At 47.2% G+C, this 23,662-nt stretch overlaps 1 protein-coding gene across 1 annotated transcript in view; it reads right to left on the reverse strand.

The window, feature by feature from the left end:
* Positions 1–896: 896 nt before the first annotated feature.
* The window catches only part of LOC144137725 (ras-related protein Rab-32-like), a 37,576-nt gene continuing 14,810 nt past the window's right edge, over positions 897–23,662 (reverse strand). Inside the window, exons 2-6 of the mRNA XM_077669666.1 lie at positions 8,896–9,024; positions 8,300–8,378; positions 7,680–7,861; positions 4,390–4,533; positions 897–1,420 (exon numbers count right to left, since the gene is read on the reverse strand). Of these exons, the coding sequence (XP_077525792.1) occupies positions 1,310–1,420; positions 4,390–4,533; positions 7,680–7,861; positions 8,300–8,378; positions 8,896–9,018 (639 nt within the window). The 5' untranslated portion in view covers positions 9,019–9,024 and the 3' untranslated portion in view covers positions 897–1,309. The remainder of the gene's footprint in view (positions 1,421–4,389; positions 4,534–7,679; positions 7,862–8,299; positions 8,379–8,895; positions 9,025–23,662) is intronic.

Genomic DNA, 23,662 nt, shown 5'->3' on the forward strand with positions numbered 1-23,662 from the left:
GCTTCAATCATTCATGCCGATACGCATCCGCATGTATTATTGACGCAAACAGAGAACACACGTAAAGCAAGTTGTATTGCAAGATGATTGATTTTTTCAGGAAGCCAGAAGTTCACTTAAGTGTGGGACTCGTAATATACAGGCACTAATATTTAACTCCGATAAAGAAGCGTTGGAGATCCAGGGAACATTCGACCCTCCACGCATTTGTTTTGCTATGCACTACTTCTGCATAAATTTTATTGCTGTTCTTTTATAAATATTTGTCTCCTCTCGCATCTACCATTGATTGCACCCGCTGCCCCTGAGCAGTTTCCACTTCAGTGCTAAAACATGGAGGGCTTAAATGTCTTAGTCAGTGCTAAAGCTGTCTCTTCTTGTAATGAACACCGAAACTGCTTGTCCCATGTACAGCTGTTTTTATTTGAGATGAAATAATTAAATAAGGAACCAAAATCATTCAGAAGAAAATTTTTGGAGCATTCAGCCAACACCAGCTACATACACAACAGGAAACAAAACTCCAGTATTTTTTTTCACAAAGCACAAATAATAGCCGGAGGAGGGAAAGGGAGGAGGGACATACTAAGGGCTACTTATAATCTAAAGAATCTCAGTTTTACCTGTTAGCATTATCTTCATAGGTGGAAGAAACATACATCGCACATTGTCAAACTTTGTGTCGAAGTGCACAATGAGGTGTTTTTAACAGTTTTAATTGTTTAGAAAAATAATGGCTGTCATCAGTGGTGTTTCGAGTGCCTTTTGCAGTCAAGGGTCATTATGCATCGTGTCAACACACCGACCACACCGCATTAACACAGGTAATGTTCAGGATGAAGACCCACCTTTAGGAGATTTTGTTTAGAGGTCACAAGCCCATTCGTACTGATGAGGTATGGCTGTAAACAACTGGTGTGACTTTGAAACACATTTTCTCTGACATAATTGACGAGTATTGTGTGGCGGCAGTAATCTCCAAGTTAGCAGTGCTTTCATATCAAAAGGTAAACGAAACATGTTCGAGTTGTACAATCTGTGTTCGTTAGGCATATGTGTCAAACTCTTTAAATACAAAGAAATCTTGGTCCCGAATATGCATATGAACATGCACATCTAATACTCCAAAACATACATTTAGAAACATGGAGGAGAAGTGATGTGAACCTTTAAAAAAACAAGCAAGCATCCTTTCACCACCAAGACTATACACGCACGTCTAAACTGACAAAATGTGCTGTTTCTTCCTTGGCGTCGGGAGTATCTCCTGCTTGTAGAAGGCAAGACTAGATGGCGTGTGGTCGGCTGGTCAGCAGCACGTTCTCCTTGGCACCGACTGCCCCAGTGGAGGGGTGCCGTCTAGTGGCACGGACCCTTGCCCAGAATCATCCAGGTTCATCCCTTTTTGGTTGTTCAGAATCTGCGTGTTTCCAAGAAAAAGAAAGTTGGTTTGAAGCAAATTCAAATTCACACTTGAAGAGTTTAATGCGCGAAAGTTACGCCGGGGCTTTTAGGCGAGCCGCAGTGGAGGGCTCCGGATTAATTTTGACCACTAGGGAATCTTTATTTATTTACTTATTTATCATATACTGTAAACCATTTAAGGTCCAAGCAGGAAAGGTTCAGCACATTCATTGGTAAAACAAAGGTACTAGGATACATTAAAGGTAAGAAACACCTGTAAATCACCATCAAATTTTACGTTTTCACAGGGAAGACTACACACACTGCAACACAACCCAAAATCAAAGTACCACACTCTTAGGCACACAGCATGTTCGTTATCTCGACACGGGCGTCTTCGCTTTTTGCCTCCACCTGCACAGCAGCAATAATGGCTACGTCAAACCCACGCCCTTTGGCTCAGCAGCCACTGAGCCAGCGCGGCGGGTAGCTGGCTTGAAGCAGTTTTTATCGTGTGCACTTCAGCGAAATTGTCACGACCACCGTGTGACGGGGAGATCATGTGAAATGTGTTTAAACGTCGTGTTTAAATAAATATTCCTAGTTTGTGGCTAGCATTCTGTCCAGGCGTAATTAGAATGATACTAAAGTTACGTCCGGATGCTTTGGTATATATGTTGAATGGCTGGAGCCCAATTATGCCCGTTTTTTTTAATGTGCGGTGAGAGCAGTCTTGATTTTTACCCAACCCGCCAAATTAGCACCGCTTACTTTCTGCAGCAAGTCACTTTTAATAATTTCCTCGTGGCAATTTTACCTGACAGGACAAGCTACTTCTGCTTTCTGCCTAATTATAGTAAGTGCTAAGAATTTCTAGTGGTAATTGCTTTTCTTTTGTCATTGTTCAGCTCCAACAAACGATTTTTTCACCTCCTCCTCCTCCTATTAGTAATTGGATGTACGTAGTAATTATATTGGACGTAGCTCTATAGATGGCTTCGTCTGGAAGCAACTTTAGTGATGATTGCAGTTACGTCCAGACATAACGCTAGATAGTTACCATTGCATCCGGACTTCACCTCTGCTTTACACATCGCAGTGAGAGCAGTCTATCTGGATTTTACACAACTCGCCAAACCACTACAATTCACTGGTAATTATTGACTAATAGTAATTCCACATGGTCGACGTAACTCTAGCGATGGCTACGTGTGGATGCATTTTAGTGATGATCACAGTTGCATCTGTAAAACTGGACACACCCAAACAACTATCACCCCCTTCGCCATTACACCCAAAACAGAAAATTATGAGAGGAAGTAGTTTCATTTTTGGCTGATCTCCAGAGAAATAATTGCAGCTGTTTACTACAGCAACACTTATCGGATCTATTCCACATCTATGTATGGGTAAAAAAAATCACCACCGTCCTTTACTCCGGTGCCCAGTTAAAAAGAACGGTCAAAGACCTTTCCTGGGAGAACGCTACGGGAACACCTGAAACATGAAAGCTTCAAGGCGGCCCTACGAACGCATGCACAGCCAGCATTGAATCATAAGAACGCCGCCGGGCAGCAAGACTGAGCATGTGTAGCACGAACAAGGAACAAGAGATGGAAATTTTAATTTTGAGCAGCTTCGCACCTTGGGAGTGGTCTGGTCATGGCTACTGTCATGCTCGTGCCGGGTAACTTTCAAAAGAGTTTGCAACCTAGCTCTGAGAGATAGTGGCGAAGACGACTCTTGCGTACTCTCTAGCGTTGTTAATCTCTGTATAGCATACACTTACTGAATGGCGTTATTCCCAAGAGCTTTCCTGGCTTTATAATTTTGTTAGAATAACTTCTCGGTTCTTTCGCAAATTAAAGGGCTTTTATCCACTGCACTGTAGTATTCATGGGGTTCATCCGGGTTACGTAGTGCTGAGAAAGTTGTCTTGTCTGTCAATGAAAAAACAGCTGCCGGCTAGGAAGTGCTCTTCGGGACGCATTCGTATATGCAGGCAGCAATTACCGAATGTACCTCAACCACCAGCCAGAGCCCACCATTATCCCCTGAGGAACTCATCTAAGTGCAGTAAACTCCGTGGGCATTTACCGTTTTACTGCCGGCAAGATCATCCAACCCGCACAACTTCGCCCAACGCTTTACTTGAAAATAACTTGGCACATTTGTGTGCTTATTTCACATTCTGAGCAGAAAGCATTCAGCATCTTGAAACTTGTGCGCCGCTCTGACTCGGAATGTTCATCTCATTTTAAAGGTGCAGGAGAGGTTAGTGCCGTATGGATCGTATGCTGACAACGCTATCTTGAAGCTTAAATTCTCTTGGGTGAAAATTACCAGAGTTTCTGTGCTAAAATACTCGTCAAAGGATCTGAGTGGTGAACATTACGGCATTCCAGATGGAGTTAGAGTAGGGGTTTGGTCATTGAACATTCAGAAGTACAAGTACGCATTCAGCAGAGAATGGGTGTACAAATATAGACTGAAAAGAGGCATTACTTCGAGCCAGTAAACATTGTGATGGTGCTGTTTTGTCAAAGTTTTCATAGCCTTTCTCACAGTGTGAAATCGATCTATATTTTTCGTAAATGTGTTGAAATGGCAATGCTTGTCTAGCTTCTTTTCGAGAAAAAAGTAAAATTACTACCCCATAGATTTGTCCTCCGTGCCCACTGTAAATAGAAAATTTGCCCTGAAAGACGCTGCTGAAGTGAATATCAACGGAGTGTGTAAACGCCTAAACGGTAGTATGTCACGCCTATATATCCCTAAATGTCAATGTTTAGTGCCTATTTCAGGGGCCTAAGCCTCCGACTTTTCGTGCCTAATTTTTAGCTTGTAAGCAGGGTACAAACTCGACGTACTAATTTCTTTTTACACTGCAACATCAGCTACTGTATAAGTAAACTGCAATCGGCAAAATGTTCTACCACAGGACAGATAACCACAAGTCGCCCTATGCACTCGGCATGTAGATACCTGTGTTATAAGAAATCGTGCTGCCTCCTCGATGTTCAGGTTCTCCTTGGCTGACGTGAGAAACCAACCGGCAAAGTTGTTCTCCTTGCAAAACTCGTTCATTGCGCTCGGGTTGTTCACAATGCCCTCTTTAGACATGTCACACTGCAAGAGAAATGAAAACAAAACGTGTAAATAACTTACACCCTCGCATGTGCCAACTAGCTAGTTGGCACATGCGAGGGTGCTAGCACATTTTACGATGAAAAATGTAGTAAACATTAAGTACTGCAGGTAATCGCAGTGGTTACTTGGGCACTCGAACATATGCATTACAAGATATCTAATTACATCTGTTCTGGGAAATAAGTTTACTCCAAGTACCTTAATTTTTTCTAGTAGGGTGACTTGGGAATAATTAGTTTGAACTGCATGATGTTAGGTGGTGTGCACCATAAGAAATATTGGAAGTTGAATGCGTTGTCACTAATCCGCCGTATTGGAGGGCTACGTAATAATTCAGACGACCTGGCATGTGGCCTCGAAAGACAGCGCCGTTTCTGTATCTCCTGCCACATTGCACCTCCCCTCTCCTATGACACCGCTTATGCTCCTCTCCGATCCATCCAAATCCACTCTCCTCCATTCCTCTCCTCCTGTCAACAGCGATATTTTTTTTCTACGTTTTTCTTCCTCTCCTCCTGTGCCCTTATATCCCCCTCGTACACTTCCAATTCTCCATCCCCCTCCAATACTGCTTCCCACGCACTCCACTCCTCTCCACCTCATAACCCTCTCCTCTGTTCCCTTTCCTTCTCTTACCTCCAATTGCCTCTCTCCTCCACCATTTCTCCCCTTCATGTCCTTCCCCGTTATCTTCCGTCTCGGGTTCAGCTTCTTTCCCCTCCTTTCTCCAGTTCCCGTCATCCTCCCCTATTCTCATCCCATCTTGCATTACCTCTCTTCCTCCCCCTTCCCCTCACTAAATCCATCTCATATCTTCGTCCTCCTAATCCCTCACCACCACCAATCCTCCTCACCCCAACTCCCCTATCAGCCCTAATGTTTTATTTACCTTTTCTCATTTCTCCGTCTCAGCTTTCCTCTAAACATCTCCCTATCACTGTCCGCATTATGCCCCTTTTAGTCCCCTTTTATTATTCGCTTTTATGTCTTCCCTTCCTCTCTATGCCACACTTCCACCCCCTTTTTTATTTATCGCCTCATTCTTCTCAGCATCTACCATTCTCATTTTCTTCCTTCCTTTCTCCCTACCCACCTCCGAGATGTTTCTCTCATTCCGATGGCACCCCCCCTCGTCACGATACTATCTTTTTCCCAATGCCACCCTCCTCTCCCTCCACTCTGCCCTAGCTCTGTGTATAATAATTTACCTCCTGCCCTCCCGCTCCCTCTCCCCTTGCCGATTATAGGGTTGTTGGTTTTTTGGGATTTATATTTTTTTCGAATTCCGGGGGTAAATGTCGGGTGATAGTTTTCGAACTGATATTCGGGGAGAAATCGGGTGTTTCTGTGAAACCATTCGGGAATTCGGGTCTTTGCGGGTTAAATCGATAGATGCACTAAGGTTATTTTAATAACTCAGTTTGTTCTAGGGGTTATCACGAGCTTTTTAACTCCAATTGGTGTTTATTTCAAGCTGGTAATCGGGGGGATTTCTGGGTTTTTTTTAAATTCTCTCCGAAATTTGGCCTTTGCTCGGAGATGAATGAATAATGACTGTAAATAACATTGATAACTTCTAAAAAACATTCTATTATCGAAAAGCTGGTCATCTATTGCTCCCTCATCCTTGTTTACATACATTATTGCGATCTGCTTGCGCAACTTGTCGATCTTCATTCTAGGCCTGTCTGATTGCTGAACGTATCTCAAGTGGCAAAATGTTCTCTCGACAACACAGCTTCCATTGGCTAGGCACAATAATGTCAGGGTAGCATTTGCCAGCCTGAAGTTGCTGGTGGTAGTCATTAATACTCAATGAGTTCGGAAGATGTGTATGTGCGCTTGCTTCCAACAAGTACTGGTTGAGAACGGTGGAATGCCAGATCACAATTGTGCAGATAGTTACTTTGAAAAGGTCCATTCGGGCAAAAAATCGGTTTAACCCGAATCTCCTGAAAAATGTTCGGGGTGTAAGAGTCTGGTAAAAAAAAAGAACAACCCTAATTATCCAGCAGATTATTAGAGGATCAATAACCTACCAATGAGCAGTCTCGCATAACATTTTGGCTGATTCGAGTGGCAGACAGATCGAAAATTTCGCGTGTAGGTAGCCCAAGAAGACTGTTGTTAATTAACAAAGAGCCACTGTTGGCACGGTGCCCTGGTGCGGCTCATAAATGGCGTGCAAGGGAAGTGAAGTTCCAGGCTTTTGAAAGCTGAAGCAAAGCGTGCATGTCCGGCCGATCCTCAAGATCGCGAGGCAGAACAATGCCATGATGCTTCATTCGTAGGTATCAACCAGTGGACGAGCTCTAATTACACAGACCTCTTCCCTCCCCAGCTTACTTTGCCGCTGTAACACCATTCACGTGGCGAAGCCCACGTACCAGACATCATAAGCATGGTTGTGGAAGCCCACCGTAGTTAATAGAAGTTTTTAATTGTAGAAGAAAATAGACAAAAATTGTTCTAACACAAGGTGAGGGTGCCCTTGGTATCTCTGGCTGGAATCATAGCCGCAGTGGCCAAGTTTCAGAGGAAGCGGAATTACGACCCCGAAGTGCATGCTGCTCCGCCCTTTGTGAACGCCGGCTTTACCAGTCATAACAAACTAGTCGCTCTGCCCGATCGATCCTGTTCCTCACGTTGGAAAGAGTGAGTATAGAAACACCAAACTAGGTTGTTTCCACCCCTGTCGAGCCCTTTTGCTAATGGTTCCAGCATTTTTGACGTGATAACAAATTTGTTGCCGCCGGGGCTGCCTGTGGCACCACCAGTGCAGCTCCCTCTTTGCGGAACACCCTGATGCACACCAAGCAAAGTTGGCTGCTGCTGAATCCCCGAGCTGCACCGAAGCATATACAGTGCGCAGAAATACGTAATTCACACTCCTGTTTCCTGTTCTTGAAATCTGACCTCTCGGAAGCAGGGAGAAACAAAGTATAGACGCGTCGGCCGCTCCCTTCACCGGCTCATGCCAGCTACAGCGATGCTAACGCCACCACGCAGATGGTAACTGCAGTTTTTTCCTCCTGAATTAACCCTATGGGGACACACCCTGAGCCCAATTTCTGCCCGTAGACACGCCGTAGTGCGGATGCGGGAGGAGCGCACTTATGTGTTACCTTGTTTCCCAGAAGCACGCAGGGAATGGTGGTCCCCTCGGGCTGCTGCACCTTGCTGTCCAGGTCGGCCTTCCACTTGCGAACCGCCTCGAAGGTCTGCGACCGCGTCACGTCGAACACGATGAATGCGCCCACGGCCTCCTTGTAGTACACGCGCGTCATGTTGCCGAAGCGCTCCTGGCCTGCACAACGCGAGCGCGGTACGATAGAAATGCCACGCTTCCACTTCTGCTCTGATGCCGTGCTGACACCTATGTGAAAGAGGCTTAAAAGTTGCAGCAATAAAAGAAAGCACCAATAGTTAGGCGCGTGAATATGCTGAATTTACAGGAATTCTAATACCTTTAACTGCTGCAGAAAGAAAATATGGCGTTTGCTTCTTCTCAATCGCGTAATTTTTGCATTTCTTGTTTTTTGTGTGTGTTACAGCATTTTATTTCAATCGCAGCGGAAGTTACCACGAGGGGCATACTTAACCTAACCTTGGGTTTGAATTTGTTTCGCTACGCATGTGAGACAGACACGGACGGGCAAAGAGAATGCACCTTAAAACGTATGCCTAATACTTTCATTCATATTAAAATGCTGCATTAGACCGGTAGTTTTAAGCATCGACTCACCAGCGATATCCCACAACTGGAGACGGATGAGGGTATTTGCATCCCACTCTAGGACCTTCAGAGCAAAGTCGACACCGATCTGTCAAGCCCTCGCGTCAAGGATGCGTAAGTCAATGCTGGCTGAAGCCAGGTGCCAGAAAGAACGCTTAAATACAACCATCAAACCGGCGTTCCCAAAGCCCTTCTGGACTGCTTCAGCATACTCGGTGAGGGAATATATTGCGCGCTGGTATCCCTGGGGAAATGGGGAGCCACAACTGGAAGCGACAAGTAAGAGGCTAAGAATGGCACTGTTTGTCACCTAATAGTACATTCTTTTTTTGCTCTTGCCAAGCAGCTTAGGAGTTATTCAGGCGCAGCTCACTGGAAGAGGACACAAAAGTGGGGGCGGACACATTGCTGTGTCTGCGTCCCCTTCATTCCAGTGCACTGTGCCTGAAGAATGTGAAAATACCAACTAGCTCACAAGTCAACCCTCCCCCATTTAAAAGTTCTGGTTGTATTTGTTGTTGGTAACGCAGTGCAAGGAAAAGAGAGAAGAAGGCAAGCTGGCGAAGCGAGTGGGTGAAGAGGGGCGCCGTGTCAACCAAGGATACGGTGGCCCGGTAGTGGTGTGAGAAGAACTGGTGCACGTATCGCTTGATGATGCTCGTCTTTCCCGTGCCCAGCTCGCCGATGACCAGGATCTTGTAGAGGTGCTCGCGCTGGGGACCGCTCATCGTGCCCTGCGCGCGCCGCCAAGAGAGAGAGAGAGAGAAACAACTTTTATTGAATCGAGCTACTACGACGTCTTCTTAGACGCCGTCGATGGAAGTGGTTCCCTCTTCACGGGACCCATATGCTTCTCTAGCCGCCTGGCCCCTGGAGATCAGAACGAGCTGGTCTTCCAGGGCGGGGCTCGTTAACAAGGTCTCCCATCGCTCGGTAAGGGTGGATGATGAATGGGGTGGGGTAGTGGGAAAGGTGAGAGGTGGGGGGATTGGCTTGTAGAAATCGCATACTCCAATGACGTGTTGGAGCGTGCCTAACTGAATCTTGCAAAAATTGCATTCCTTGTCGTACCTTTCCGGGTACATCTTGTTTTGAAGGTAAGGGTGCGGGAAGGATCCTGCTTGCATCTGCCTGTAAATCGCTTGCTGTTCTCTGCTAAGCGATTTGTGAGGATCGGGGTAACGTCGCCTCTCCGTCCTGTAGTGGTTCGTAATGTCCTTATAACTAATTATGGACTGTGGCTCACCTTCCTCTACCCGGTGTTCCATCTCTCGGGCGAACTGGTGGGCAAGTTCGTTGCCCTCCAGCCCAGAGTGAGCCGGCGTCCATATCAATTCAACTTTTCTTTCAGATATGTCGCATTTCCTGTTTAGAATACCTAGTGCCGCAAGAGACACCCACCCTTTTCTGTAGCTGTTGTACGCCTTTTGGGAGTCGGTGACAATTCTTCCTACGTTGGGCTGCGCGAGCGCCAGCGCTATTGCGGCCTCTTCTGCCACCTCCGGAAAATACGTCTTGATCGAGGCGCAGGTTACGAGCACATTCCGCGTCGTAACTGTCAGCGTGTTTTTCGAGGAAAACTTGGGTAACGCAGCGTCTGTGAAGAGAGTGACCCCCTCTTGCTCTTCTTCTATTTGACCCAGAGTCTCCGTCAAGGCCGCTATCCGAGATATTCTGCGGCCGTCGTTACGACCCGGCCTCATGTTTCGAGGCAGAGGCTTACTATTGATTTTATGCACCCATAACCTGGGTAACGGCCCATTTTTCTTCCGGTCTGCCTCTTGCCAGCCCAACTTGGCTAGAACACGACGTCCCGCCGACGTTTGAGAGAGCCTAACTCTTTGATTAGACAAATGGGCTTCTATCAACTCTTCAACGACGTTGTGTTTCGCCATGCCGAGAAGCTTGTCGGTCGACGAATGCTTCGGCAGGCCTAGCGCCATCTTGGTTGCCTTGCGTATAATGACGTTCAACTGGTCCCTGTCTTTTTTGAGTAGATTGAGGTACGGCGCAGCGTAAACGATGCGCGACGTCACGAAGGCCTGGACAAGCGTCAATGCATCGTCCTCCTTCAATCCTCGTCTTCTGTTTGTGACTCTTTTGCCGCCAAGCCATTAGCGTTAAAAAATGCAGGCGAGCCCGTGCTCACTATATTCTAGGCAGCTTTCTAGCCATTGATATTGCACCGAAGTTTTTGTGGAAGACAAGGGCTAAAATTGCTTGCCGTAACAAGCTGAAGAGATGTACCGCTTTCTTAAAATTCTCACGGCAAGGCTCATTTCCTCGTTGTGTAATCGAAAATGGCAGTTCACAACAAATAGACTCGGAACACGAAGAACACACACTTCGACTGAGACGACCTTTCGACAAGCTCAGAAGGCTTTTCACGCCCTTTCTCTATTACGGTGCTGCAGTTTTGACGTTCGTGATCATACAGGCCGTCCATAGGTTGCTGGACCTGACTTGCTTAACCGGAATTGGAATTTGCTGCTTTCTTACGCTTGCTGTCTTCCTTTCTCTCTTCCCTTCTGTATATTCCCTTTCCTGTTTCATGGCGAGGTATGGGAGCTCATTCGAGTGACTCAAGTTCCCAGTGCAGCCGATTCACCTTCCCTCCCGACTCCTAACCAGACTACATAGTACTCGATATAAATATATTTTAATTTTGTGAGGAAGATCACGTCAAACATGCGTCGTTTCGCATTTTATTTATACTTTACTATTTTATTTCGTGGTGAATTTGTAGTAATATTTTTTCTTTAAACTACTGAATATGTCGCGCTGGTTTTATTTTGAGAAGATCTTGTCCCAATTTCTAAAACATTGCAGAAGCTATACTTCACTTGGCATGCCGTGATGTAGCCTCTTAAAAAACGCGAGTCTACGTTTTGTAGTTTTCGAAGCCTTACGTCAAAAGCATAATGCAGTGCAGGAACATTTTCTTATAGAGGTTTGTGAAAAAAAAAATGATTGCTGTTCATATAAACACGTAAAACTGCAATGCTTACCAAAGCTGTACGCAACCTTCACGACCATCAGGAGGGCTTAAGTCCACGATTGCAGCCGATTTGCTTCTTCTTCACTGCCACAGCGACGTTTACTCTAACACTGTTGCTATGAGTGTGAGCTTTCTTCATTTTTGTTGGAAGTGATAATCATTGGACATCACCTCGGAGGGGCGTTCGCTATGACATGTCTATCGCTCCGAGCAAGGGTTGCCCCCACTACGGGGAACGCAGGAATTTTTTCGTTTTTTTTACCTATCTTGGCCGATGTCCCTAAGTTTATGCTCGGATTGCAAACGTGCCTGGGGGATGCTGGGCGGTCATCACGGGGCGCGCACGAACGAGCTCTCGCTATTTTCTTGGTTTTGTTTACTGCCGGGCGGTCACCGCGAGGTCCGCGCTCACGTGCGCGCGCTCGGCAATTTCTTAGTATTTTTAACTGAGGACACGAAAAATTACGATTTGCTAAAGAGCTTCGTTGTTAACAAAATTACTGAATAGTAAACTTTTTTTGCATAAAAATAACGGTTAATAATCAATTTAGTGACACCAGTAAGGCTGCGCCGCTCGTGATACACTGTATCGGGAACTAAATATTAATGAGAAGGAAAGCGAACAAGCAGCAACGTATGCGTTGTACACGCGCTGCATGTTTGGTAGGGTTTACACAGATCGGTAGATGTGCATTGCACGTTGAAGACGAAGTTTGCTTTAAAAAAAAAAAAAACCGAACAAGAAGCGTAACGCGGCACCGAACACCGGGTGGGTATGTCCCATTCACCCTGGGACATCATCATCCTCATTATCGTAATTGTCGTCGTCACCGTCTTCGTCATCGCATTCGTGCACACAGCAGGTCCGAATTCCACGCAACAGCTGCGTATCGGAACACGTCTGCCATGCTCCGTTCCAACTTCGAATCTGGCCGCCACCCGGTCAACAACGCTGGAACTGGCCGTGTTAACAGCGCCAGCAGCGGGACCGACGTCCGCAGCGAATTCTGCGGAACTGAACGACTCACGTGGCCACCCAAACTGGAGCAAGAGTTGGACACCATCGCGCACCTAGGGCAGACACACCACTACGCCGCCATGGACACCGAGTTCCCGGGCGTTCTGCAGTGGCCTCACGAGTCTCAGCTCTGCCCATATCATTACCAGTACTCCCTGGTACGAGACAATGTCAACTTGATGAATACCATCCCGGTGAGCATTACTTTCCCGGACCGAGGCGGCAACCCCGTCCCAAGCTGTTGCACCCGCTTCTATACCAAGACCGACAGATGTGACAACAGTTCCATCCGACCACTCGTCACATCTGTAAAACAGTCTAAGAAACACGAAGAGGATGATCTTGACCTGAGCACAGAACCTTTCGCGTCCTATGGTGTCGCCTTGTCAGAAAGCGCCAGGTGGCTCGCCTTTCACGGCGGATTTTACTTTGGCTACCTGCTTAAGGTGCTGATAGGACAGGCCTTGCCTAATGTAATGTACGTTCTCTTTTATTTTCTGCTCTTTGAATTGCCGGCTATTTGTGACGTCAAGTGCATTACGAACAGATGCCCCAGTCTCCAAGGAAATGCCCCCAAGATGTGTAGAAGACCCAGCAATAACGAATCCGGTAACATCACCGGGCGGGCAGCGCCGGCTTCCTCACTCTGGCCCGTCTCTTAAGAATCCAACAAGTGCATTTTTGGGCAAATAGTGGCTTGCTCGCACTTAGTGCCTTATAATCTCTCAACTCTGTAGCTGCATGTATGCTGCAGCGCTGATAACTATTTTGTTTTTTCTCTATATACAGGCGCCGGTCTCAAAGCTGTTTGTTATAACTCTCTAGTTTTTGCTGGCGGCTTATTTACGGACATAATTATACTATTTTCTGAACCACGCGTAGTCTTCTGTTGTGCTTTGTAAAATACAACCCTCACCCATTTTGTCCTCCTCCCGCCCCTTGCCCACTCTAAGCAGTAAAATTTGTGGACAGCTACTCAGCAGGGCTGCAAATTAAAACGCATGGTTAAATATCCTTGACTGAAATCATTAAATGAAAATGATAAATTATGATCGTGCCAACGTCAGGTATACTCAGATTAAAATCAGGCAACCTTACCGAGTGTGCGCGGGGACCTTTGATACGGCAGCTGGTACCACGTTGTGTGCGCCGGCATAAAACCCAAGTAGTGGCCCAACTTTGCTTGAAAGGCGAGATGTTTTCGCTGACCTGGTTACCGATTTGATTTAGCTGTACTGTTTCTGTGCAAAGAGTGAGTGTGTGAAAGTCTTTTATTAACACAAGGAGGGCCCAGTGGCCGAAAGGTGGGAAAGGGGAAGGGAGAGATGGTCAGGAGATGATGTTCACTACAAGATACTGGAGAGGAATAGTGAGTTCCTGAATGCACAGATAGGGCGGGTAGACCCCGGCTAAAGTACTTTTGCGAGGACACTCTCGAGAGCGAAGCGCCCAAGGGCAGCAAGGAAATCGCGGTTGCTGAGTGTCGGGGGGGTTATCTCGTTTGGATTGGGTAGGGGATTCAGCAGGGTGGGGTGGAAGGATTAGTACGCAGAGCCATGCCAAATAAGGTGGGTCAGATTTGTTATTGTAGCTGTGTTGCAATATGGGCAGTAGGGCGGAGGATCGCCGGTCGGTTGATGCCATTTGCGTGTGATGTGGGGAGTCAATGCAGCGTTCGCGCGAAATTTGTTAATAAAAACTTCGGCAGAAAGAGTGAGTGATGGGGCGTTATGCAGGAAACCTACAGGAGTGGCAGCGGCAAGGCGGTTGTGCCTAGCCTGACGAGCGCGATAGAGCTGTTGCCTAAGGGAGACCGGGGGAGCAGGGCTGTCAACCAGTGGAGGAGTTACTTCAAGACTCTCTCTGCTCTGCGTCATGGGCAGCCTTGGTCTCCGGAACCCTGAGCCATGTGTCCCAGTATCCACGCAACACGTACAGAGGTACTATTGCGAGCAAGCAGACTAATCATATATTGAATTTGATGAACCAGAGGGTGATCGGAGGACGGTTTCCGGAGCTCACGTAGCCGCATGTGGGAGTCAGTCAGGAACCGAATGCGAGGGGGGTAATGGGGCAGACGTCTCGTAGGTCAAGTGGTCGAGGGCCGTCATCCACGGAAGTGCCCGCGTGCTCGCGCGGAGAGTCGCTGCTCAGAACAAAAGCTCAGAACAAAGTAGCGGATGTTCACGGGCGAAACCGCAGGCCTGGCTGCTCCAGTACCTCCTCCGCCGGTAATGACTGCGGACTTTATCGCCCCCCCCCTTTCCACCCCCCCTCCCACCTTCTTGAGCTTTGGCCTGTGTGAATCTTGTTCCCTGCGGGGGATTTATAGTTGCTTTCATGCGTCACTTTTTAAAGGGTTTGCTGTAGTTTGTTCAAAGGTGGGGGCAGTCTTCTCCGTGGGGGGTGGTGCCTCGAAGTTGGCGTGGTAATTTTTTCTCAGGAACATATTTTGTTGCCCTAATCAAAATATAATTTTCACGTGTACTCTCTCTCTCTCTCTCGCGCGCTTTTTTTTCACCACAAGGTCACATTTTGACGTCTTTTTGAAGGCCGAAGCCTCTTAATGCCTCGGGCTGTCGGCTTCTAATGTCGCCCTAGTAATCGTCGTCTCATGCAGGCACGGTACTGAAACACCGGGACACTCGTTTCATCTCCGTTGGCAAACACGCCAAGGCGCCAAGAATAAACTTATACACTGCATGCTTCGCCCCTCCCCAGGTTTCACATTGATGGAGATGGACCATATTTTTGTGTGACTTATTTTGGTGCAATTACCCACAGTACGCTATGGTTGAGGAATTTCTCTTACGCAATATATTGGCATAACATACATAGGCGTTAAGATTTGCCCCTAACCGTCGAGTACACGCACAAATGAAAAAAAAAAATTCTTGGATGACAAAATGACAGAAAAATAAGACGGCCACCCAGAAGGTGTTTGTTTCGTGCTTTACACGTTTATGATAGCCGCTGCATGCAATCCTTTGTTAGTTTCATACAGGCGCAGTTATTTACTTCTGTGTTTCTGGCTTTCATGATTGTTAAGCATTTATGTTTATATCTGCTCCGCATTTCCATACTTTTGTAGGTGTTATTTCTTTTTATGGGCATAACAGAAAACTGCAAGCAGACATAGCAATTCTGGCAAAATTTTCGGAGCATACGAATAAATGTTTTTATGAATAAATATTTTATTTTCTTTGTTCTTGACAGTACGTAGGGTTCAAGAATCGTCCGCTACATGTAACATACATTGGTATTAGTCAAGTTGAATATTTATTATACGTATTTTATTCCCTTCAAAATCACATGGACGAGGTCGAGGTGCAATGACTCAACCCCCAGAAAACTGATGACTCCAAATATGAGGCCCAAAACAAAATTATTTCAACCCTTTTTTTATAAAGTGCGTCGAAATTACTTCGTCTAGGCAGCATAATCACTTCACATATTTTTTGGGCCCCAACAAAACTGGAATCAGAGAGGCAAAGCACAAAAATTTAAATTCTGGGGTCTCAGGCGTGCCGTAGTTTCCGGATTCATTTTGTCCTCCCGAGGTTCGGGCTCGTTAAGCCATTGCACTCCCGTAAGAACAAGTAAATACGATACCTGTTCCGAGGCGTGCTAAGCTTTGGCCGATCGCCTCCGTGCGTGCGTACCTGTCTCAGAAGACGATACGCTATTAACAGCACATTTTTTTTCTCGAAATGTTTACATTCTTTTCCCCAAATCTATCCTTCTATGCTTTTATTTAAGTGTAGTTCTATTCCTTCTCATCTTAAAGCATCATATGTTAGCACAGTCTTGGCCAATCCTACTAAGTGAATATGCGTCTATTCCCTTGCACGAACCAACCAATCTGCACTATGCACTAGCTGCGCGTTTGAAGCGTTCTCAGCAGATTAGTTGATTTCCATTCGCATGTAGAAGAAGAAGTCTTCTTATGGAAAGACAGCAGAAGAAGACGACGAATGAGGGGGAGCATCATCATCATCATCACCATCATTGCAACGGGGGTCTCAGTCGTGGACGCAGAACCATCTGCTTCCACAGAACAGCTACAGGTCGGCACGCACACGTCATGCTCCTATCCAGCAGCTCCGAATGCGGCCGCCACCCGGTCGACGCCATTGGTGGATATATTGGTGAGAACAACGGGCCCAACGCCACCAGCGAGTCATCCACCGTAGGAGCTGCCTGGGAATCCAACCTCGAGAAGAGTTCGGCACCATCGCGCGTCTCGCTCGGGCCCTACGGCGCCATGGACACAGAGTCCCCGGGTGTTCTGGGGAGACCTGACGAGCCCCAGCTTCGACCATCTGCTCACTGCAGTACGCGTTGGTACGCGACAATGTGGCCCGGATGAACGTGGTCTCGGTCGGCCTTAAGTTCCTCGACGAGAACGGCAACCCCGTTCCAAGCTCTTCCACTCACTTCTATATTGAAATGGACACACGTTCCAGTGAGTACATCCGGCATGTCGCCAAACGTGGCAAGCAGGTTAAGCAGCACGAAATGGAAGGCATTGATTCAAATGAGTTCGCTCCGGAGTTCACAACCTCCGGTGTTGTCCTGTCAGAAAACGCCACGTGGACCGCATTGCCCAACCGGTTTGCCTTCGGTTACCTGCTTATGGTGCTGATGGGACATTTGCCAGCGGAAAAGTATATCCACGTGTCCGCTGCCCACGTGCTCTCGGCCATCTATGACATAAAGTGCGTCATGCCACAGGCGGTAGCGAAGCCCACGGGAGGTAGTGAAGATCCAGCAGTCGAAATGGCTGGGAGCGGGCAGCTACGGCTTGTACACCGGCGCCGGTTTCTTCAATGCCCGCCAAGTGCCAAGTGTGTTTTATAGAGAAAATAAGGACGATAAATACACTGCGGTCTTGATCCTCGTCACCAGCTTCTGTGGAACTTTCTTGGATGGCAGTTCCACCTACGACGCGGTACCGGATTCCTCTACATGAAGATGCCTAACATGCCCCTCGTAGCCGGACCGCATGTAGGGACTCCATCCCGATGAGACCTTTTTGGCGGCCCTTCACCCCCCCCCCCCCCCACCCTGTTTTCCCTAGGCCCCGACGGGTTATGCAGAGTCAGTTCCTGATAGTGCCTAATTAGCGCTGCCGTGTGCACTTTCGCGCTTGTTTTTTTCGTTTAGCCAAGATAGACCTGAAGACCTATATTTTAGTAACCCAAGTTATAGTGTTTGCGTGTTTTTCTCCTCAAGACATTTCTTTCGTGTAGTTTCTTCGGGAATGTCATCCGGGTTTCTTTCTGTTCCCGAAAGGAAAAAAAATTATTTGAGAGGCGAACACACAAGGATTGTGGGCGTTTCGGCATCAAATGAAGTTATTTATTGAAATAATTGCTTAGAGTGAATAGGTTCATTTACTGATTGAGTTATTTTTGTACTGTGTAATAAATACCGTATTAATTATTCTTAAATATTTGATTGTTCGATCAATTTGTTGATAGGCACTCATAAACTGAACATGACGTACAGGCCGAAGAACGCCTGCTAATGTCTGCTAATCAAAAATCCGGTGGCCATTCCACCTACAGCCGAGGACCTGCAAGTGTCTGCGGCGACCGTATCCAGGACCGCTGATCTCACGATTGCCGGGGCAGTACAAAGTCCTAGTTCCTTCTTCCATACCGACTCTGCCTTAGAGGCGCCATTCCAAAGAAAATGAGGGTGCCGCTCGCACTTCTTTTACATTGAAAATGAAACAAAAGCAATAATTTGTATTGCGCAAACTATTGTTTTTGCGGGCAGGACTCTGTTAAACATTGCAAGGCTGTGTGCAGTGGTTCAACCTAGGAAAACTGATGCTTCCAAATAACTCAAATTTATTTGAAACCTTATTTCTATAAAGTGAGCCATAATAGCTTCGTCTAGGGAGCATCACCCCTTTATCTAATTTTCGGCACGATAAATACTGGAATCGCCGGGGCTAAGTACAAAAATTCGAATTCCGGGTTTTAACGCGCCGAAGCTTCGCCTGTCCTATGAGGTGCGCCGTTGCCTCAGTATTAATTATGGTCACCTGGGGATAGGGCTCAGTGCAGCTATCGTACTCCAGTTAAAGCAAGTAAAGACGAAAAAAAATGTACCAGAAAAGATACCCGAATAGAGGTGTTCATACCCTTTGTGTGTATGCCCCTCTTCCAGAACAAGACGATACGCGGACTCTTTATGTAAATTCACCTAATTACAATATTATAAAATTATTCCACAATGCATGATTACAGAAAATAAAAATAATTACTAATGCTCAATATTCCTTGGGGGAGAGAGAGAGAGAACAAGACTTTATTATCACTATCCGGCGTGTGAGGGAGTGGGTCATGCCGCGCAGGGCTTCGCCACCCCTCTGTCTCGCTAGACCTCTATGTTGCCTGACTCATCATTGGCTACTAGGAGGAGTCTCCGTTCGCCTCTGTCGGGCCAGCGCAGCATCGAGCCGCTGGATAGCTTGGAGTTGCATCGCCTGATGGGGCGACGTGACGCACTGTTCAATGTCCGGTGGAAACGAGTCCCAGGTATTCCCCTGCACGGGAACACCACACCCCCACATCAAGTGGGCTAAGGTAGCCGGTCCGTCCCCGCACGCACTGCACATTACACTCGCAAACAATCCGGGGTTCACATGTCGAGCGAGTGCCGGTGTGAGGACAGTCCTGGTTTGTAGTTGTCGTAGAAGGACACCTTCTCTTCTGCTTAAACCTGGATGAGGCGTGGGTAGTTGTCGGCGGGTCTCCCGGTACCAGCCGAGTATCTCTCCGAATTCCATGAGTGGTTCGAAGTTAGCTGTGGTCGTTTCTTCCGCTTCCGAGGGGCGGGGGGGGGAAAACATGGTCGGTGTTCGGGTGACACGAAATCGCGGCCGAGAAGGCGCTGCCGCTGCTGTGATGGGTCGGAAACCATGTATATATGCTGAGGAAGGCCAGAAACAGCAAAATGTTTTTCTCAAAATTCTTCCATTAATTTTCCAAAAGTTTTCTCCTCACACTGATTTCCGTCTAGTTCTATTTGTTACCTATCCTTCAACATCTTGTGCAATCCCCCTGAATGGGGAGGCGCCATCGATATCCTGCGCCACTGAATGTGCATCATGCTCGTGCTGCGTGTTTTATGAGCATTCAGCACATTCGCGTATTTGCATTCGCGCCTAGAAGACGAAGTATGCTGAAGAAAAATTACGCCCACCTCCCCTCGCGGGAACCCTGGTGTGATGCGACGCTGAGGGGGTTCAAGCGCAAGCGGAGAGCAACCGTCGACCGAAAGGCCGCCGGAGAGCGGCACACCGGTTATATTCTAGGCACTATATATGCGCAGCGCGCCCGAAGGAGAGGAAACCGCTGAGAGAGAGAGTACTGCACATGCGCAGCACCGTGCGCAGCGCCGCCCACTGGCGGAGTGAGAGCGCGCTGGGCCGCACACGCTCTCACCTGGGCACGCGCCGGCGCCAGTGCGTCTGCCGCGGCTATGACGCAACACAATCCAACACAATCCACTTTAATCCAATCCAATCCAATCCAATGCCCCTCGCGAGAGAGTGTTCGCTATCGGAGAGGAGAGCGGCTGCGGACAGCGGACGCACGCCGCGGACAACAACGGACGCACGCAGGAAGGACAGGGCCGCCGACAAGAGATGCTCTGAGCGTCGCATCTAAAAAGTAATACCGCAGAAGAAGAAAAGGCAAAGCCCCGGTTCGGTATGTGCCTTCACCCAGGAAAATGGTCATCATTGTCGTCGTAACCGTCGTCGTCATCACATTCGTGGACACAGAAGGCCTGGCTTCCACAGAACAACAGAATCTCGAAACACCTTTGCCATGCTCCGTTCCAGGTTCGAACTAGGGCGCCTCCCGGTCAACTAGGCTATAGGATTGACCGTGTTAATGGCGACAACAAGTGGCCAAACGCCAGTAGCTAATCTTGCACGGCAAGAGTTCTGTTACCACCCGATCTTGAGCAAGAGTCTGACACCATCGCGCACCTAGTGCAGACGCACCACTACGCCACCATAGACACCCAGTCCCCAGGCCTTCTGGGGAGGCCCGAAGAGCGTCTGCTCCACCCATCTGCTTGCCAGTGCTCCCTGGTACGCGACAACGTGAACTTGATCAACGTTATCTCGGTGGGCATGACTTGGAACGGAGGGCATGACTCGGTGGGCATGACTCGGAACGCTTCTATACCGAGAAAGCCAGATGTGCGAACAATGCCATCCGGCCACTTGTAAAACCTGGCCTAAAGTTTAAGAAGCACGATCAGGGGGGGGGGGGGGGGGGGGGGGGGGAGAGGGGGGGCATTGACCGGAACGCTCAACTCTTGGCGTCCTGTGGTGTCGCCCTGTCAGGAAACGCCAGGTGGTCCGCCTTTCACGGCGGATTTGAAGTCTGCTACCTGCTAAATGTACTGATGGGGTAATAAATTTGTGGAATGAACGACCACTTTTATCCGCTGGTCGTTGAATTTCCGGCTGCGTGTGGTGCGTCATGTGCTAGGGCAGGTGCGTCACACCTGCCCTAGCCTTCAGGGAAGTACCCTCGAGATGCAGCGAAGACTCAGCAACTTCAACGAATTCAGCAACATCATCGACCGGGCATCGACGGCTTCCTTACTAGCGCGTGTTCTTTCAAAATCCGGCAAGTGTATTTTGGAGGCAAAGTCGATGATGATAAATGCACTACCGTCTGTCAAGCTCCGACGGGTTGCTCGCATTGACTGCCTAGTCAGCGCTGAACTGTGTGGCTCATATGTATGCTGTTGCGAACTTTTATTGGGCTTTTATATCCGTACAGACACTGGCCTCACATCTGTTTGCTATGTAACTCTCCAATTTGTTCTGATGTCTTATCTACGAGCTTTAAGTATGCTATTTTCTTAAACCTTTGTCCTTTATTCTTCTCTTGTATCCATGCCCCATTCGCTAAGGTGCAAAGGTGAATTAAAGCGTAAGCTAAGGTCACCGTTGACTAAAATTATTCATTGACGTATTTTTATCTGAGGAACATCAGACCTCCTCATATAAAAACCAGGTGGTCTTACGGAAGTTTGGGCGGCCACATTTGTCATGGCGGCCGATCCGATATTTAATGATACTGCAGTAAAACAGAGTAGCACGCCAACTTTGGTGGTAAAGCAAGCTGTTTTTACTGCCCTGGTTACCCCAAGTCCTTAATTTAGCTGCAGTGTTCTTGTCCATACAGCCATTGGCAGCATTCTGCTGAATTGGCACCTTGTGTATTTCTAAAGAACAAGACCAGCGCGAACACCCGCCGCGGTGGGTCATTTCTAAGGCGTTGTGCTGCTGAGCACGAGGACGCGGGTTCGATTCTCTGCCGCGGCTGCCGCTTTTCTAATGGAAGCGAAAAGAAAAAACGCCCGTGTGTATGAGATTTTGGCGCACATTAAAGATCCCCAGGTGGTCAAAATGAATCCGGAGCCCTCCACTTCGGCGCGCCTCATCGCCTGCGCTGCGTCGGCGCGTTAAACCCTACAATCAATCAAATCAAAACCAGCGCAAACAGGCATCCGGTAAATTAACATCTATTATTATAAGTCATATTGACTGAAACTCCTTTTATCGTCGTCCTTTTAATAGCGTTAAAATTTTAGACACCCAGCGATGGCGCGCGGATGCGAAAAATGACGAAATGCCACCCATAAAAAAATTACTTCATGTATCATGCCAAGTCCACAACTTTTAAAGAAACCAAAATTTTCTCCCACTTTACAAAGTCTCCCATAGTTCCAGACAAGTGCCTTTATTCTTGTGGTGGGAAGTCCACAACTTTTAAAGAAACCAAAAATTTCTCCCACTTTACAAAGTCTCCCATAGTTCCAGACAAGTGCCTTTATTCTTGTGGTGGGAAGTCCACAACTTTTAAAGAAACCAAAAATTTCTCCCACTTTACAAAGTCTCACATAGTAACAGACAAGTGCCTTTATTCTTGTGGTGGGCTGAGATGGGGGACGCATTGTAGATTTAATTCCTCTTTTTCAAGTGAAAAAGGATGAAAGGTTACTTCGTACATTTAAAATGCGTTTTCCCCAACTTATGTACACCTAATTTAGCTTCCTTGCTCTTTGCTATCTTACGCTTAGTCGGTTTTCGCATTTTTCGTATTATGCTATGAGCATTGTTCTATATATACCTGAGTTTGTGAAATCGCAGTTTCTAGAGCGCCGTCCGAGTGCCGTCCATGGCACTTTAGCTTAGCGCTGCAGGCATGGCTAGTGGGTGCCGTCCGACGACATTCGTATATTTAGGACTAGGCTAGCACCACTTAAAGTGTCTGTCGGTGTGGTGTAGGGGTTCCGTCTTAACTCCTTGATGCCAAGATCGGTTGGTTGGTTGGTTGGTTGCCTCAGACGGTTCGAGACCGGCTTTTTACTTTTTGTTTTCTTTTTTCAACCCTGGCTTAGGTTGGTTTTTTGTGTTTTTAATTATTTCTTTGTGTTTATTACGTCATTTTATGTTAGTTTGATTAGGTTACCTCTCTTTATGTTAAGTAAAGCGATGCAGCACCGGACGCCGAATTTTTTTACCGACCCCGGTGGACGTCGATATAGTGAAATGCTTATGGTACCGTCGGACAGCGTTGTAGACACAGCCTTGTGAAATTCCTGCACGATCCGTTCTGAGCTCTGATATGTTGCTGAACCCAAAGCCGCTCAGTGTATCAACCTTTCAACCTTTTCCACCCAAAAAAGGAAGCAAACCTTGAGATCCTCAACATGTTCACTACATATTCAGCGGCGCTAGAACTAATCATAGGCAAAATGAAGGTTCCACTCCCACTTCTTGCAGATTGAAACCGAATCTAAAGCAGTTATACTGAGAAAACTATTGTTCATGTGGTCATGGTTCGGTAATTGAGACACCGCAAGGCTGTTCTGATTATATCCAGAAAAACGAATACCTTCGAAATGTTTAAGCATTATTTTGAACAAGTTTTTCGCATAAAGTGCTTCGAAGGTATCTGGTCTAGGCAGCATCATCGCTTCATTCATACTTTCTGTACCAAAAAAAAAGTGGAATGGCAAGGGCTAAGTATAAAATTTAAATTCTGGGGTTTCACGCGTACAATGCGGTATTAGGCGCGGCGTAGCGGAGGGCCTCGGATTACGTTTTACCCTTTGTTGTTCAGGCTAAGCATAGCTTCCGCACTCTGCTTAGAACAGGTAAAGGAAAAATAAAATTTAAAGATAAAGAAATGACCTGCACAGGAGGCGCGGTAAGCTTTAGTCGATGCCATCCTGAGATTTGCTCCCCATTTTGAGAGGACGACACGCCTTCCCCCCTCTTTCTCAATAAAGTTTGATTACAGCGGTA

This window comes from Haemaphysalis longicornis, unplaced genomic scaffold, assembly GCF_048455015.1.
Source record: "Haemaphysalis longicornis isolate Haplotype H1 unplaced genomic scaffold, Haemaphysalis longicornis Haplotype H1 scaffold_49, whole genome shotgun sequence".
Lineage (NCBI taxonomy): Eukaryota > Metazoa > Arthropoda > Arachnida > Ixodida > Ixodidae > Haemaphysalis > Haemaphysalis longicornis.